The 19,851-nt window shown below is 37.5% G+C and overlaps 1 protein-coding gene across 1 annotated transcript in view; it reads right to left on the bottom strand.

Moving 5' to 3' along the window:
- The window catches only part of TMX4 (thioredoxin related transmembrane protein 4), a 52,039-nt gene that overhangs the window by 29,033 nt on the left and 3,155 nt on the right, over window positions 1-19,851 (bottom strand). Inside the window, exon 2 of the mRNA XM_077872245.1 lies at window positions 10,002-10,117. Within this exon, the coding sequence (XP_077728371.1) occupies window positions 10,002-10,117 (116 nt within the window). The remainder of the gene's footprint in view (window positions 1-10,001; window positions 10,118-19,851) is intronic.

Genomic DNA, 19,851 nt, shown 5'->3' with positions numbered 1-19,851 from the left:
AAAAAGTTAAAAGTGAAACTCAGACTACCCCAAGCAGCTAACTTATGTTGTAAGAATAAGCAGCCTTGAGCTTGTTTTCATAGTCACACTATTAAAATCATTCCAATTATTTAATCATTTACCTTTTTTTTTTTTACTTAAAGAAATCATATTTTTATCCGTTTTTATTTGCCTAACCACTTCCTGGTCACTGACATACAATTTACTTATCTTTGATACATTACACTAAAGTTTTTTGGCTTGTGCATTGCTTGGAATAGTATGGTAGCTGAAGGGATAGGTTGTAGAGTCATGCAATCTGGGTTAAATACTATATTCTCTAGTTACCAGCTTTGTGACCTTAAATAAATCAATCTTTCTGTAAAAGGGGTACTAAAGTCTGATTGAATTGTTCTGAAGTTAGGTTAAATCTGTATGTTAGGTGTTTAGCACAAATTAAAGGACTCAGTAAATTATAGGTATCATTATGTCAGGTTAAGAAAGAATAAAGAATATGACATAAGATGGATCACGTATAATCTTTGCATAATTATAAAACTTGTTATTTCTGTCCAGGAATTCAATGTACATTATACAGATTTTTTTTTAAATTTGTCTTAGCAAACCTTTAGTGAACAATAACCACATATCAAATGTTATGCTAGGTACATGTGAAGATAAAGATAAATAAAGCCCTTAGTCACGTATCAAATATTTATTTACTAAGCAACTTCTTTGTTCCAGGGACTGTGATAATGGCTCAAGACACATAAATAAGCAAAAACATGCAGTCTTTATTTTCACAGAAGTTATAGCCTAGTGGCAGAGGGAGATAATGTAATCAAATGATCATGGCCAGAAAGGGATGGGTGGTATCAAGGAAAGGGACATGCAACAAAAACCTGCATGACACTAAGGGTAAAGAACAGATCCCTGCTCTTTATTTTTAAATCGATAATATTTGTGTGAGTACCAGTTCTGATAAAGAGAAGGAAAGTTGAAGGATCTTCCTGGCCCACATGATAAAATGGCAGATATATCATTTCACATTCCACATCACTTCTGCCTTTCCCACTGCAGGACTATCTGGATGACATCAAATCCTTATTTAAATAAAGTGGCTCGTTTTACAGCTCTGGGATAACTTGCAGTTTGAGATATTGAAGGTTTATTTTTAATAACAAGGGATATTTGCTTATACTCATTTTATAAACTAAATCTATATTCAGCAAAATAATTTATTGATTGATGATGAGTCTTCCCAAAGAAGGGTTCTCTAATTTTTTTCATATCCAACTAAGTAACTCTAAGACATCCCTATGGCACCTAAAAGCAAACACAGTATTCTGCAGGCAGTAAAAGTCAATGTTACAAAAAGAAACCTAAACTTCATACATTTATGATTTATATTTTTTTAAAGATTGTACTGGCAGGAACAAAAACAAAAGTGACCTGAGAAGTCAGTTGAGGATTGGAATAAGCATCTCTGTCTACAGGGTATTCTCACCTCTCACAAGCTTGGAACCACTCTACCAAGGAACAAAGGCATATTTTAGTGTATTTCCAAATCTAAACTGCCAAGGGAAAAAGTACTGGTGATCCTAAAGACTTGAAAAATTATTACATGTCTTGCTTACTATAAAAAGTTTCAGGGAGGCCTGGGTGGCTCAGCGGTTGAGCATCTGCCTTTGGCTCAGGGCATGATCCCATGATTCGGGATCAAGTCCCATATCGGGCTCCCTTCTGGAGCCTGCTTCTCCCTCTGCCTATGTCTCTGCCTCTCTTTATGTGTCTCTCATGAATAAATAAATAGAATCTTTTTTATAAAAAGTTTCATATCTCACTTCTTACTTAGCTACAGATTTTTATGACCATGCCAAATTTTATATAAGGAGAGTTACAGTGTTAGGGAATTATGCTTTACTTACATGCTCTTTTAAAATAGAATGCACAAGGATACCTGAGTGGCACAGTCAGCTAAGCATCTTGATTTTGGCTCAGGTTACAATCTTGGGGTTGTGAGATAGAGCCCCACATCAGGCTTTGAACTTAGTGTGGATTCTGCTGGAGGTTTTCTCTCTCTCCCTCTCCCTCTACCCCTCCCACTTGTGTGCATGCACTCTCTCTTTCTCAAATAAATAAATAAATAAATAAATAAATATATCTTAGAAAAAAATGGAGTGTACAATTAGCATCCCATCACTTCTTCAAATTTCTACCTGGGTTTTATTTTTATCAGATTAAATAGGATTTCTAATAAATTTAAACATCACTTAAGGCAGTATTTTTAACATGGTCTTTAAAATCCTTCATTTGTTCAAGGTGCTTGGGTGGCTCAGTCAGTTATGTAGCCGATTCTTGATTTTGGCTCAGGTCGTGATCTCCAGGTGGTGAGATCAAGCCCCGAGTGAAGCTCAGAATCCGCTTGAGATTCTTTCTCCCCCTCCCTCTGCCTCACCCCTTGCTCAAGCTCTCTCTAAATAAATACATAAATCAATCTTAAAAAGTTTTTAAATCCTTCGTATGTTCTTGGCCATTATCGGCCATGGCAATAAATTAAAAGTAAATAAACAGAAAATGTATTTCATAAAACATATTAACTTATACAGTATATGTAACAATATTTCCAGATTCACAGGCCAGCTTGCCTAAAGTCAAACCCCATTTCTGCATCTTAGTTTTTATCTGGGACAGTAAATATGAACCATGAGTTTTCTCATAAATGGGCATATAATTTCTATCTCAGTATTTTTTAGTATTAAATTATTTTATATTTATAAAGCACATAGAATACAGTGTTTGACCACAGTGACAGATAGTCTCTGGGTGTCTATAGTGTCTGGTGTTTACCTTTCTGGTTCAGACTAAAAGGATGTTCATCCCCAAAACTTTTAAAATAAAGGGTATGAGAACTTTATGGCTCATTGTATGAATTGCTGTGCTTTTTCCCTAACTATTGTACCAGAGTACAAGACCATCAGTTAAGGTTAAAGATTATTAATAAACTATAACACCTCAAAACTGCTTTCACTTACATCTGTCAGTATTTCTTCAAATGACAACCCATGCAGAATACTAATAATATGATCATGGCATCTAACTCAGCTACGAGTTCAGTTTGCTGTCTGGAATAATCCACTGTCACTGAGGATGTATTTAGGACAGTCAACAACAGAATCGAGAACAACCAAAGTAGTTCTAACTATGAAACACTACTAAGTCCTCAAAGATCTGACACCACAGGAAATTCACCTTGACTAAATGTCATTTCTGAGAGGCTAACAAATGTCAGAAAGCTTTGGGTTTCATGTCATTGCTCCAAAAATGTCTTCTAACCTTTAATACTGATGTTATCAAGTATCAAGGGAGTCTTTCAATTACCTGAAAAGTTCAAACATGACCAACTTGGAACAGAGAAGCACCATCTGAGGGTGTGGACTTGAACGTTGAAAAACAAGGCTAGCATGGACTTTACCAATGGATTACAACAGCAGGGCAGCAGCTCACAGCAAGGCTGGCATAATGATTCACTGTGAGAAACCTCAGAAAATGTAGAAGAAACAAGCGTACTCTTCAGCCTTTAACTAAGAAAGTTTGACCATGAGGTCTCCCAACATTTCTGCAAGTCTTTTTTACTTTAAGAGGAACTTTTACTTTAAAATGAAGACTGGGGGATCCCTGGGTAGCTCAGCAGTTTAGTGACTGCCTTCGGCCCAGGGCGTGATCCTGGAGTCCCGGGATCGAGTCCCACATCAGGCTTCCTGCATGGAGCCTGCTTCTCCCTCTGCCTGTGTCTCTGTCTCTGTCTCTCTGTCTCTGTCTCTCTCTCTGTGTCTCTCATGAATAAATAAATAAAATATTAAAAAAAAGAAGACTGACTGCAATGTAAAAAGGGCATTAATCCAAAATGCAGGACAAAATTTAATTTCTTATTAGCAGGCTTATCTTAAACACATATAGCAAAAGAAAGAAAAGAATTAAAAGATTAGAGAAAGAAAAATTATATCAGGGAAATATATTTGGATACACAAAAGCACAAGAGAAATTATTTAACTTCAATATTTAAAAAATTATTAATAGTTGCTAGCTTTTGTTCTATTATAGCTGTGTTACTTTGGGCATGTTACTTAACCTCTCTGAGTCTTAGTTTTCTGAATAAAATAGAGATAAATAGTTCTTTCTAGGGTTGTTATGAAGCTAAAATGTATTAAAGTGTCTGACATAATTATAGGTTGAAGTATATGTTTAACTAAATGTTATTTGTTATTACCAAAAGAGTAGCAGAAGGAAAGCAATGAAAAAAAGTAGAACAAATCTTACCTGTGAGATAGAAATAAAGTTGTCACCGTAATACAAAATACTAATTTTTAAAATTATAAAGTTAAAATATGAACACTAACTGAAGACAGTAAAGTAAGTTTGCTTTTGCAATTAATTAGTGGTTTAAACACAATGCTTATTCTTGGCTGTGGTAGGAGTCTGGTATACCTCTGTCTAGTGAAATAGCCATCACCCATGGGTGCTCTATGCTGTTTTCCTGTCCTTCACAACTAAGTTCATCTGCATGGAACAGAACATTCAAGTACATGTTCATTACATTTAATTTCCCAAAGAACATGCAACTAAAACAACACGTGGTCTATGTAGTTTAAGTAGGCAAGGTTATGTAATCTAATCTAAGGCTTTGCTTTTCCTTGACTGCTACATCTCAGCTGTAAAATGCAATGTATGATCCCCAATCTTTATCATTCTGAAAACTTATTTTCTGTTCAAACTTCTTTAAAAAAAATCTCTTGTGATATACCAATGGAAGAGTTACAGGCATAACTAAAGGCTATGCAGAAACACTAAAAAATTCTTGCTTTCATTTCTTTTTAAATTTTACTTGCAGGGAAAAGAAATGAAACTATGCCTTACTGCATTCCTGCCAAAGCAGCCATAATGAAAGAATATGCTAATGGAGATCTATAATCAAATATAAATCTATACACAGAAATATCCAGTAAAGTGCTCAACTTGAGGAAAAGTGGTATCATCTCAATGATACCCCAACTGCTCATTCAGAATGTTAGATTCTGTAAAAGCAAAGTAAATACCCAAAGAGCTTTCAAGTAGAGGGACAAGTTGCCCCAGAAGCTTGCCAATGAGTTAGTACCACATAAGACACCCTCTCTTCATTTGGCTACCAGAACCCCTATTCCTCCACCTCCTTCTTACCTCTAATGCTTCTCTTTTTCCTCTGATGGAACTAACCTCTTTCCTTCTAAATGATAGAGTGCCCTGGTTTTCAATACTCAAAACACTTCCCTAGCACACCCTTCCTAGGTAATCTCAATTATTACCCCCCCCCTTTTTTTTTCCAAAAGATTTTGTTTATTCATGAGAGACACAGAGAGAGAGAGAGAGGCAGAGCCACAGGCAGTGGGAGAAGCAGGCTCCCTGCAGAGAGCCCGATGTGGGATTCGATCCCAGGACCCCAGGATCATGACCTGAGCCAAAGGCAGATGCTCAACCACTGAGCCACCCAGGTGTCCCTCTTCCTCTCCTTTCAAATACATCCACAGCGATGATCCTCAAATGTATATCTCCAGCTCAGCTCTATTTGGTTTTCTATTGAACATGTCGAACTTCAACCCTATTCCCAACCTGCTCCTCCTTTCATCTTTACTATCTTCTCCTTTCCATCAAATGCTACAGGCCAATCCATCGGGAAATCCTTTTGGATATTCCAGCCAAATGTAGCATCTCAACTCCAGTCACTCATCCCTGCTGCTATTAGTTCGAGCTACCATAGTCTCCATGCTGAACTACTGCATTAGCCTCTTAACTTCTCCTCTTGCTTCTACTTCCAACCTCCTACAGGAAACTTTTCACGTAGCAGCCAAAGCAATTCTTTTAAAATGTAAGCCATGCATATCATGTCGCTTTCTTGCTCAAAACCTTCCAGTAACTTCTTTCCTATCATACTAAAATCTAAATTCCTTCGCATGGCCAACTAGACCCCCATGGTCTGGTTCCTAGCTACCTCTCCAGCTCTGCTTATCTTGAGTACCCCACTGGCTGTCATATGGTTCCTCAAATAAGCCAAGTACACTCCTGCCTGCATGTGCTCTCTGGTCTGTCTGTAATGCTCCTCTCCTACAGCTTATTGAAATTCACTTCCTCAATATGTCAAGATATCTAGTCAAACAGTCCTTCCTCTTTAAAATAGTGGCTCCTGTCATTTTCTAAATTTTTAGCTTGCTTTCTTTTTCCTCTTAGTCCTTACTACCACCAGACACTCTTCTCCAATTTACTCTTATTACTATTTTCCTCCTTCACTAAAATGTAGGCTCAGTGGAGAGCCAGGTCTTTATCTTCCTTACTCACTTGTATCATGTATCTAGAACAAAACCTGATGCATGGTAGAAATGCAAGTATTTGTTGAATACATACATTATTCTTAAACCCTTTAAAAAAAAAACCAAAACTGTAGTAATCAAAACAGGAAGGTACTGACACAAAAAGAGATACATAGATCAACAGAACAGAACAGAGAGTCCAGAAATAAACCCACACTTACAAGCCTAATTATAGGCTTAATTTCCTCCCAACTTTCAACAAAAGAGGAAAGAATATCCAAGAAAAAAGACAGCCTCTTCAACAAATGGTGTTGGGAAACCTGGACAGCAACATACAAAGAATGAAACTGGACCACCTTCTTACACCATAGAATAAACTAAAAATGGATTAAAGACATCAAAGTGAAACCTGAAACCATAAAAACCCTAGAAGAGAACACATGCAGTAATGCCTCTAACATCGGCCATAGCAACACATATCTCGATAGGTCTCCTGAAGTAAGAGAAACAAAAGTAAAAACAAACTTCTGGGACGACATCAAAATTAAAAGATTTTGCATATAGTCAACAAAAACAAAAAGCAACCTACAGAATGGGAGAAGATACTTGCAAATGACATATCCAATAAAGGGTTATTATCCAAAATATATAAAGAACTATACAACTCAACACCAAAAAACAAAAACAAAAACAAAACAAATAATCCAATTAAAAATGGGAAGAAGGCATGAACAGACATCTCTCCAACGAAGACACCCAGATGGCCAACAAACACATGAAAAGATGCTCATCACTCATCATCAGGGAAATGCAAATCAAAATTACAATGAGATACCACCTCACACCTGTCAGAATGGCTATAATCAACAACACAAGAAACAATCATTGATGAGGATGTGGAGAAAAAGGAACATTCATGCACTGTTGGTGGGAATGCAAACTGGTACAGCCACTGCAGAAAACAGTATGGATGTTAAAAGTTAAAAAGTTAAAAACAGAACTGCCCTATGATCCAGTAATCACACTATTGGGTATTTACCCAAAAAATACACAAACACTAATTCAAAAGGATGCATGCACTTCTGTGTTTACTGCAAAGTTATTTACAATAACAAAATTATGGAAGCAGCCCAATTGTCCACTGATAGATGAATAAAGATGTGAATTGTTATATAAAAAAAAAATAAAATAAAAAATAAAATAAAAAATAAAAGTATTGACAGCATTAGATTTGTTTGGTTTTTTTTTTTTTAAGACTTTATTTATTTATTCATGAGACACAGAGAGACAGGTAGAGACACAGTCAGAGGGAGAAGCAGGCTCCCTGCAGGGAGCCCGATGCAGGACTTGATCCCAGGACCCTGGGATCATGACCTGAGCCAAAGGCAGATGCTCAAACACAAAGCCACCCAGGGACTCCAGCATTAGATTTGTAATTCAAAATAAAATAAAATAGTATAATCTGAAGTGAAATATTCTTTAGGCCACTCAGTCATGTGTGTGGAATTTTGTCTCATAATTTTAATTTATGAATTGCAGTTTTTAAATTTTTATTATTTAAAAGAATTCTAAAATTATACTTTAAAAAACTTGCTTATTTCCTTATTTGGACTTTGTTTCTTCACTATTCCTAAAAAATACTAGACCAAAGGTTTTTTCCTTCTGCTTTGATAAATGTTTCAAATATATATAGCTTACATTTACATAAATTCTAGGAGTCGATGATAAATTTGTTTTTAAAATATTTCATTATCATAAATTTGTCTCTACATGATCAAAAAAGCACTCCATCCATTCACAATGGAAAAAGTAGCTGTAAATCTACATTTTAGTTGGAAAGATTGTATTCAGTTAGCCTTCAGATCTGTGAATCCATCACAAAGGTAATTGTTTAATTCTTTTAATTCAAATCATGCTGTGAATTCACGGCAGGTATACCAAATGACTGAATGTGAACAGGCCAGCTACATTTCTAAGAAACTCATCATAAAATATATCTGGTACTCACTGTATTAGTTCACACCTGATTTTGTTGGACTTGAACTACAAAAACAATTTCAGAGCAAAAATATAATTGCAATTTGATGTCCAAACAGAATAACTCATTCTAACAGCTCAAACCACAAACTAATAAGTATAATTGTCCATTTCTAAATAGCAGATGGGCAGAAGTGGCTTTGATTCAAATGATTAGAAAGGCAAAAGCTTGAGGACTGATGGCTTTAACAGAAATCTCTCTCCAAGGGTTTGTCAATACATCTAAACAGACACCATCCATTTTGTGGTCCAAGTAATTGGAAATGCATTTACATTGTGTTTTTGCACTCACAGTTGTTACAGAAAAGTTACAGCAATATCCTTTATAAAGGGATACAGGAGATAAAAATTGAATGTAGACAGGAAAAAAAAATAACCAATAAAGTTATTGAATCAAAACAGGTTTGAAATTTGAATCACAAAAACCCATCTTTTCTTCTCATTTTATATACAAAACACGGGTTGGGTTTTTTCTGTTTTTTTCTTTTAAGATTTTTTTTATTTATTCATGAGAAACACACAGAGAGAGACAGAGACATAGGCAGAGGGAGAAGCTGGCTCCTCACAGGGAGCCCGATGTGGGACCCAATCCTGGATTCCAGGATCACCACCTGGGAGGAAGGCAGGCATCCAACTGCTGAGCCACCTAAGTGTCCCAAAACACAATTATTTTTAAACTACAAAAACAAATTGCATCTTTTCTGAATTTAAAAGTTTCATTTATTTCCCTCTTTCCTTTGAAAAATCACATCATTAACAGCTAATAAATGTAGATGGAACAACAGAATTAGAAATTTGCCATTCTGGAAAAAAAAAAAAAAAAGTTCACCATTCTAGAACCCACTATGAAATATCTGATTCAAAAAAAAAAAAAAATGTGATTCAGGTAAGACCATCATGGATCTTAAATCCCCAAAATATCACCCCACAGATTATTTCCTAATCACAAAGTAGGGTCTTTTCTTTATAATGGAGATGTTTATTGTTATCACCTTAACCAAGTACTCAAACTCAACATTAATGGTGATAATATGTGTCTTCTGATGGAATACAATTTAAGTCACAGGATTACCTATAAAGTACTCTTGCCATAAACATCTAGCCTGAATCATGCTTCTAGACCAAAATTCAAGTTTGCAGAAAATATAAGAATAAATTAAATGTTACCATAAAGACACACCTAGGCAAATCCCTGGCCTGTTCTCTTTAGAGTGTCAATGTCATGAAAAAAAGAGGGGACTATTTTCCAGATCAAGGGAAACTGAAAAGATGTAACTAAATTCAGTTAGTGAACCCTGATTAGATCCTGGTTCAAAAAACTATAAAAAATATGAGAAATAATTATAAAGATTTCAATATGCTGAAATATTGAAGGGTAAAGTATCATGTGGTCTACAAGTGATTTTCAAATGACTCAGCAAAATAATAACAATATAAATATAAATATATATATATACATACATATGTAAATACAAACATACATAGATAGACCCAGATATGCCAGAATGTTATCTGTTGATTGTAGGTGGTTAGTTCATGGTCAATAAACTCAAAATCCTAGTCTTTCAACTTTTCTATAAGCTTCAAAAAATTCAAAATAAAAAGTAACAAACTTTTGCATTTAATGTTCAACTTGTACAGTACCTGGTTCTTGAATGACATCTACTTTTCCCACACTGATATGAAGTACTTCACCATTCTTTGCAAACGTCTCCCATTCTGAATCGGTCTGCTGGCAGGATGGACACCAAGGAGCATAACTGTAAAAGAAAAATAGCCAATCAATATAAACATCTGAAAAAAATCTATAAAACAAAGTAGGGAAATAGTGCATTTAAATTTTAAAAAAATAGATTCTTAACTAAAGGGAAGAAGTAAGCTTTTCCAAAGTTCCTTGATATAGAAAAACAGAACCATATTTCCCCCTAGAATTTAATGTATGAATATCAATTCTCTGGGGAAAAATAGCCAAAATTTAAGAAGATTTTCACAAATTACTGTAATATATAAAATACTTTATTTCAGTGTTATTCTTACAATGGACCCAAATTTTACTACCTTCCAGATAGCTTTTGATTTATAAGGATGAAACTGCTTGAGTATCCCACAAAGGGTGACAGTCTTCATAAGGGGGTCTTAAACTAGCCACGCCAGTTTCAGATTCATCAAAGTGAGATCTGAGGGGTAGATACCAGAAGATGTATTGCTAGTGGGTCCCCCAAAATATGAATCATTTCCATGTGGCAGTTCTGAACCATGTGGAGAAAGTAGAAGCTATAAGCCAAGCCTACTCCACACTTTCTTAAATAAAAGGGGAGTTAGAAAAAGTACTTGGGCCTTCAACTAGAACTCTGCTGTTTTATTCTTTCATTCAATAAACATGATCTAAGCACCATGCTGAAAACTGAGGCTACACCTATGAATAAGACAGACATGGTGCCTTCCCACTCCTTGTGGATTCTATCATCCACAGATGAAAAGAGGTAAACATGGGAGTAAGGACAATCCAAGTGGTAAATGCCATGACTGAAAATATGGAACAGATGCTATGGGACTTTCAGAAACTCAAGGATCTCAGAAGGGCCCAAAGAGAAAGGAGCATCTGCACTAAGATCTAAAGAATAATAGCCAGAGAGGGGTCAAGGAATGTTCTAACCCAAGCAGAGAGAACAAGAAGTGTGAAGACAAAGTATTGACAGGACAGGATGAAAACATCATCCACAGCTTTAAAAATATTGTATAAGGAGTTGGGACTTATTCAAAGCTCCATGACTGATACCCTAAAAAAAGTAAGAATCATGATCAGATTTACATTTTTGGAAAAGTCATCTGGCAGCTCTGTGGATAATGGATCAGGGAAGGATAAAATAAAAGCAAACTGGAAGGCTGTGCTGTCCTCCTGTTTTGCTAATGGCCTCACTTTGCCTCCCTTGATGCTAGAAAACATCATAAATGGGCCATAAAACTCTAATGTGCTCCAGGATTTCACATGCAGATGTTAAAATAGGAATCCAGAGAAAACTGCTGTTTAGAAAGTATAGTGAACAACATCTCTTGGAGTCTTAAGCCCCTATACCCATGCATATGATCTTATTTGGAATAAAGATCATTATACACATAATTGAATTAAGGACCTTGGGGTGAGATATCCTGGATTTAGGGTAGGTTCTCATAAAAGAAAGAAGAAAGTGTGACACAGAGACACAGGAGGAAGGCCATGTGAAGATGCAGTCAGAGATGGTTGGTATATAGCTACAGGCCAAGGAATGCCAAGGCCTGCTGGCAGCCACAAGAAGCTAGGAGAAGCATGGAACAGGCTCTCTCCCAGAGCCTCTAGAGGGAGCCAACCTTGCCAACATTTTGACTTTGCAATTTTGATCTCCAGAGTTGTGAGAGAATAAATTTCCACTGTTTTAAGCTACTAAGTTAGTGACAATTTGCAGTAGTCCAAGGAATCTATTACAGAGATCATTTGAAATTAGAAGGAATTGAGATTGAATATGCTTTATGGAAACTTAAAAGTGTTGGTAGAGCTATGCTTAATATAAAGTATTGTGAACAAACAGTAACATGCACTAGAAATCCATTTTAAAATAGAACACTAAAGGAAAATTAACATTTACAGGACAACATCACAAACATACATTAGTACAAATGGAGAGACATTCTGTTTTGCTTAATAATACCCAGAAGAAAAAAAGCAGTAAATAAAATTAATTAATCAATCTCATAAAATAGAACAGGATATTCCAGGAAAAAAAAATCACCAGACACTTTGAATAATATTTTGGGATACCATCAACTAGACATATTTTTAAAATCTGCTTAAATCTGTTTAAATTATACTTAAAAAAATTTCCAACTCAATTCAAAATGCTGAGGGAAAAAATGCAAATATATTTTTTAAAGACTTGATATCACTGAATTATTTATGTACAATGGGTGAATTTTATAGTATGTAAATCATGCCACCAAGGGGTAGAGGGCAAGAGACAAAGATGAATCAAGATTGGAAATATGCTGATACAACTACAGAATCTGGATGATGGACTGATGTGGGTTCATCATACTGCTCCTATATTTGTTTATGTTTGAAATTTTCTCAATAGATAGCTTTTGTTTGTTGTTTTATTGAGGTATTACTGATATATTACATTAGTTTCAGCTACAACACAATGATCAAATACATCTTTCTTAAGGAGATTAAATGGAAAGATACAGCAAGTTCTGGATGGGCAGGCTCAGCTTTGTGAAAATGTTGATTCCCTCCAATTTATTTTTCATTTCTTTCCATTCCTGAGTTATTTTTACAAAATGTGGCATCTATTATTTCTATATTAAGAGAAGAAAGGCATGGGGGGAGGGAAGTAGGAAAGAATGTCTGCCAAAAGAATAAAACAAACACACACAGGAAAAAATGCCTTAGGAAATAAAGAGGAAAAATGTTAAATGATCAAATTCTATACAAGATTCAGGCTCAAAGGTGCTGTCAGGTCATCATTTATGAACCCTTTTATCTCGACCTGAGCAGGAGCATGTGTATAGGAACCATGCAACACTCAACGCAATGATGCATACAAACCAACTTTTCTGAAAAACAACAATAACAAACAGAAAAGGGACAATATCTTGATATTTCACATTTTGAAAGTGTATGCGGGGTTAAAAAGTCAACATAATGGGGAGGTTGCATTTACTTCAACACAAATATTTAGATTGGGTACAGCCCAGGAGAGAGAGGGCTGCCCAAAGCAAGGCATGCATTTCACCAGCCAGACGCCAGAAGCAGTCAGACTTCAGCACAATTGTTCATCCTCTCTAAGGATTCGTTCATCCATCTCTAGAAGGGGCTAGGAGAGTCAATTCCAAGAATATTCTAAAAAGTCATTAATCTTCTCATTACAGCTCACACTCTAATACCAGAAATCCCAGATATATGGAATAAAGAACATAGGCCAAGAACAATCTGCTGACATCTTTGAACATGGTAGATTTTAAAAACATATATCTTATGCCAGGTGACTTTGACACTGAGGCTGGATCTGAGCCCTCCTCAGAACCCACCATGGCCAGAGATGAGTCGGAGAGCCTAGCCCTGGCCTGGAAGTCACCCGTCCCCAAGGCCAGGAAGCCAGGGAGGAAGCCACCAACCCCTGGCCTGGAGAAAGCAGAGGCAGCCCCTGAGGAAGGGGCCTGCAGTGCCTCACCCGCCCCTGCCGCCAGCACCTGCCCCCAGGGCCCCATACTAAGGGCCCACTTCTGCAGCCTGCGAGAAACTGCCTGGCTCAATGGCCTGGCACTGCCCACTTGGGGCCACAAGGCCACAGGGCCGGATCGGCCCATGCCCCAGCCACAGGTGCTGGGTGACCAGAGCCATCCCCTGTAGTGCTGGTTGCTCTCTGGACAGATGCCATGTGGGGTCACCCTCTGTACCCCCTACCTGCTATAGGCCCAGCTTCCCAGGGCCAGATGCGGACATGCCCTGGGAGCTTCTCCTCTCACTGCCACCCTCACACCCCATGGGGCTGAGAGCCCCCAAACTTTTAACTTGAGGGCCTTTATTATTAGGACAACTTCCTGTTTCTTCCTGAGAGAAAGCATGTGGGCTTTGGAGCTCAACAGACTTGGGCTGAATCCTGGCTCCGGTGTTCCTTGCTGTATGACCAGGCAAGTCACTTCCTCCTGTGAGCCCTCAGTTCTCCATTTGTAAGATAGGACAATGCAGCCTACCTCACAGGGTTGTTGTGGGGGTGATGCCTGGCACACACCCATTCAGGTTTGCTCTCTGCTCCTTCCCCAGGACAGGGGCCTAGATCTCAGCCAGGGCCTGGGATAGGAGGCTAAGGCAAGCAGAACCTTCTAGAAAGTCTTCGTGTGTCATAGGTTATTTAGGGTGGTACAGTGTACAGTGTGGATGACTTCTACTTTACCTAGAGTCCTTTCCCAGGAAAGCCTGGAACTGTCCCCCAGCATCTGGGATTGGGCCCTGACCCCCAGCCTGGAGCTCCTTGGGGAAGCCTGCCCCTTCTCTCCATCGCTACAGGGGGTGCCAGGATACAGCCTAGGGCTGGCATACTCATTCTGGGTCTGCTGCTCTTACCTCTGGGGGGCCCCAGGCCGCTCCTGAATCGACATCTATGACTTCCCTGAGCTGCCTCCTCCACCCGGTGCATTTTCCCAAGAAAGTCGTACGTTTGCTGGAAGCCAAGAGGCTGCAGGGACTCAGGGACGAGATAAGACAGGCTGAATGACAGCCCAATCCTGGGAGGTCTCCGAAGATCCAAACTGGTGGCCTCGGTCCTCCCCAAGCCAGAGCCCCATCGGTCATGCCTGCTGTGAGTTACCTCCTTGCAGAGTGCTAAATTGAGCCAAAGGCTGGCAACCTTGGCCTTTGGCCTGGCTAAGGTTTGTAAGAAGGCTGTGGGTCCTGGCGGCAGGCCATTAAACATTAAAGCATTTGGGTTGTTTGGGGGGAAAAAAAAAGAAAAAAAAGAAACATGTATCTCTGCATTAACAGGGCAAAGCATATACCTAGTTACCTAGTACAGTAAGTGCTCAATAAATAAATAAACAAATTTTAAAGAAAATTATAGTCTTTGAGAAAAGACACTTTCTACCTATTTTAAAAATATCTGTATGGCAGATGATGCTGCGACAAGCAGTTGGTAAGCTTTAGGAAAAAAAGAGAGCATTTTATTATTTAGTACTTCAACAGGCGTCAGTGTATTAGGTGAAAGTTCTGCCAGAGGATTCAATAAGATCAACTTACAAATTAACCGTGTGACTGTGGGCAGCTTAGTAATCACTCCATGCCCCAGCTTCCTCAATTGCAAAATGGAATAGTAACAGCAGCTACTTTAGAAGGTTACTGCCCCCAATAACTTATAGATGAGAAGATTGCTCCTTATAACTTAGATGACTTATAAAAGCAGGCACACACTAAGAACAATCATTAATATCAATTACACTTGTAAAATACTGCTTGGTTTCCAAGACATTTTTATGATACATTAGCTCGTCTGAACCCTACAACCTCACTGTCAGACAAGGCAGGTTTAAAGGACCTTGCTTAAGGTCATCTAAGACAACACAGAGCAAGAACCCAGATGGAGGTATTTATGTGATAAAGTCTCCAAGGAAAATAGAGCCCGAGAGAGAGAGAGAGAGAGAGAGAGAACCAGACAGAAGGAAAAAATTACCAAAAATAAGGAAGAAATTTTGCAGTACAATTTAATGAGTTCTAGGTCTTTTATGCTTTGTTTCCCTAGGCCTGTTGCCTTTGCATTTAATGCATGGACATATTTATTACATCAGTAATTATTATTATTTTTTAAAGATTTTATTTATTTATTCATGAGAGACACAGAGAGGCAGAGATACAGGCAGAGGGAGAAGCAGGCTCCTTGCAGGGAGCCCCCCCGGGACTGGATCCTGGGACTTCAGGATCACACCCTGGGCCGAAGGCAGGAGTTAAATCGCTGAGCCACCCAGGGATCCCCTACATCAGTAATTATTAAATCTTGCAAATTTCATCTTTTATTTTTAAAAATCCCAGTCCCTAATCTCTAGACAGGCTATTACGTAAATTGGGATTTTGGTGACAGTGATCCCCAGACATAAAAATGCTATCGAGGTAATATTAGATATTCCTTTTTTTTTTTTTTTTTTTTAATGTAGCTGCTACCCACTGGAGACTGGGACTATGAGTGCTATTATTCTGAGATTTAATCAGAGCTGTTTGTGTTGGAGTACACCAACATCATTCACTAACTTAGTGTGTTCTTTTGATGGTAGGAATAAGTCAGCTCTGAGTCTCTGGTGTGGGAAATGGTCCACTGCTGTTTCAGCTTTTTAAATTATTAGTATTCTTTCACAACTAAAGGACTGTGATTTAGATAGTAATTTAGAACCTACTAAAGGAAAATACTTGTAGGGGCCCAATGAATACAAACAAGGAAACTCAAGACTTTCATGTACTCATGCACTCTGTCTCTCTGTGTATGTATGGATATATATATATATATATATATATGCAATTTATATGCACATATACATGAAAAAAATCAGCAGCAAGGACCGGACTATGGCCTTCATTTATATTATTTAAGACTAGTTCATAATGTCAGCCTTCTAAGAACTATTAAAGAGTTGATCTGTCATAACTTCGTTCTTTAAATTAATCCTTCTTTCTTGTAAGAGGCTCTAAGAGGAATTAGAACCTTTATAATCATGTAAACTATACAACAGTATCTTTCCTGTTTAAACTTTTCCCAGGTGGCAGCAGTATAGAAAGTCAGTAAGCTTCATAAAGACGTGCAAAATACATTCCAGATAGCTAAAATACTGTTAAATTATACCAACTTGGATATCAATCTAGTGTTTTTTGGCCACTCCTGGGAAACACATTTCAAAAGCATGTTTTCTTGTCATCCATGTCCATATTTATGCATTTATCACACTTACGTTTCTGCTATATGCAAGGTGGTTGAAAGCCCTTGTTACTTTGGTTGCATGAGCCAACTGAACTTGGTGTGAGATTTCATTAAATGTACAAAATGTTTCAGAGAAAGGAGTTACTTAAAAACTCTTCCTAGAAATAAAATTTTACTGAAAGTACATTTTTATTCCCCAATAATGGGCAATTTATCTTCTGTCTTGGCTCAAATTTCACATATTCTCTCCGAGAGAGAGTGCACACTCCCACACATTCTCTTTTCTTATCCTTGCAGAAAGGAGACGGACAATGACTGATACAGCAGATTTTCACTTAGAACTTACTTTGACCAAAATGCTCAGAAGAATATGTGACAATGAAGATGAAAGAGATACACTAGGTTCATCTTTCTAGGACTTAAAACATGAAACTAAATCAAAATGTCAACAGATAATGACCCACCTACATCAAATGTTATTCTTCTCTCTGGAAAACACAGAAAAACTCTTAATGACCCAAAAGTTGGAAGGCTTTTATTTAATTCTATTTCTTTAGAAGATCATTTCTAGGCCATTTTATCATAAAATGTAGAGGAAAAATAAAAATTGATAACTCTATGAAACCATACCTGCAAAAAAAAAAAAAAAAAAAGAAAGAAAGAAAGAAAGAAAGAAAGAAAGAAAGAAAGAAAGAAAAAGAAAAAAGAAACCATATCTGCTAGAGAAAATGGAATTCACTACCTGCTTTAGAATGAACACTCCAGGAACACCTGGGTGGCTCAGTCGGTTAAGCACCTGCCTTTGGCCAAGTCATGATCCCAGGACGCTAGGATGGAGCCCCATGTCCTCTGCAGGGAGCCTGCTTCTCCCTCTGCCTCTGCCTGCCACGCTCCCTGCTTGTACTCTATCAAATGAATAAATAAAATCTTTAAAAAAAAAAAGAAAGAAAATGAACACTCCATGAAGCCAGTAATTGGTACATCACTTATAACTAGCTAGAACAGAGCCTGTCAGGTCCTAGGCCACAATAAGTATTTATTATATTAATAAACAAGTGGGAGATGATAGTGACTCTTCTTAGTACCTAGGATAATATATATAGATAGATGTTTCCTTCAGTGATGTCCTTGAGGAAAGTCTTGAGCAAAGGAACAATTAGTCTATTATTCATTCATTCACTTAGTCAAAGTATTTATTGAACACCTAGAACTTCACAGTTATCAAGGCTCTGGAGATAAACAGGAAGAAGAAAACTTTTGTCTTCTACTGAAAAGCTAATTGTCTAGAGAAGGAATTAGACAAAAACCTAGTGTTGAAGCATATAAATTAATAATTACAAGCTGTGATAAGGGCCATGCTAGATACAAACAAGGCAAAGTGAGAATATTCCTGGGTGGATGGTGTGCACAGAAGGCAGAGCACCTGTTTAAGTGTGAAAAGTATCAGGAATGAGCATTTAGCAATAATGCTTTTCATCTGGATTTCTACAGATGATAAAACCATGGGTGGGCCTCTGAATCCCACAGGGAAAAGGCTTCCTTTCAAGTGGCTCATGGTGCTGACAAGCTGACAGCCTAAGCATGAATCAGTCAGCCTCTGTGTCTTCCTCCAGCAAACCCTCCCACCCACCCCACTTCCCAACCATTCTCCTGGGCTTGCATCAGGAACTGCAAAGCTTGGGCCTGCATTCTAGCTCTGGCCCTGCCAACCACTTGCTAAGGATCTGGCCTTGACTAAAGCTTTAACCTTTTCGAGTTTTCATCTCCTCTAGTAAAGGAGAATGTGAATGAGGATTCTGTACCAGATCGCTGGGCTGATCAAATAAGAGCACATTCAGGACATGCGATGTAAGCAACTTAACGGTTTACTGTGACTGAAATGATGAGGATAGTGGAGGGGATGTGGATAACCCTTCGTGACAAACAAAATCTGAAATCAAATACTTCTAGGTTCACTTATGAGCTATTAATTTGCATGTTTTTAAATACCCATAACAGTACCCAGTGCAGTGGTTTCCAATCGGAGACATTTGGAAATATGCATAGGGGATGGAGATTGCTGAATTGTTTTGGTGTCACATGAATACTAGAATGTAATGGGTAGGGGCAGCAGTGCTAAAGGTTCAGCAACGGACAGGCCATCTCCACGTATCAAAGGACTGTCCAACTCAAGATACCAATAGTGCCTTGATGAGAATCACTGTGGAATGCTTGACAGAATGTTTATATTCAGTAAACATTTGCTACATTAAATGAATATTATATCTGCTATATATTTCTTTCAGAGCACAGTAGACAGTCCCTTAAAAGCAAAGAATGTAGCTCCATTCATTTTCATCTTCTCAGACCTCTAACTCTAAACCTGAAATATAACAAGTATTTAATGACTATGTCTTAAACATTCAATCAGTACATCAAGATAATCTATTAAACTGTAAAAAATTATAACTATTTGTCAGCAACAAGCTAAGGCAATGACGCTGAAGACATTCTCTTCAGGAATAAGAAGGATTTGGGGGAAAAAATCACTAAATTTCCTAGGGAAATAAATGATTCCCTCCATCACTATGACTAATTTCAATTTTGAAACATGATTATCCCAAGAACAAAGTTAGAAAAGGTAGTGTTTTATAAAGATCTATATGCATTACAGAAGTAAATTAATCCAGAGACATACTTTGTCTCTGAATATCAATTTTAAAGTAGGCAGGTCAAAATTAAGCTGAGTGGAAAGCTACTTATTTCTCTGGGAGGAAAAACCACCAGAAAAGTATATGGAATGTGTACTGTCCTTTGTCAAAGGAACAAAAGTACTATTTTCAAAGGAACCAAAAAAGTTTAAAATAGCAAAAGGTTACAAAGTAACTGAATGGATAGTACAAAACAATGGAAATAGAGAAAAGAAAATATCAGAAGATATTTTAAAGATTATATAATCTTTCCGACCCCTGAGAAAGAGCAAACTTTTCATCGGAAGTTAAGAAAAGCACAGCAAGCCAATGATAGAGATATGGCAGAAATAGGAATAAAGTTATAAAACAACATATAAAAGCAAACAAGAA

This window comes from Canis aureus, chromosome 26 (assembly GCF_053574225.1).
Source record: "Canis aureus isolate CA01 chromosome 26, VMU_Caureus_v.1.0, whole genome shotgun sequence".
NCBI lineage: Eukaryota > Metazoa > Chordata > Mammalia > Carnivora > Canidae > Canis > Canis aureus.
The sequence above is the reverse complement of the archived record's forward strand: the minus strand, read 5'-3'. Positions and strand labels throughout refer to the sequence as shown.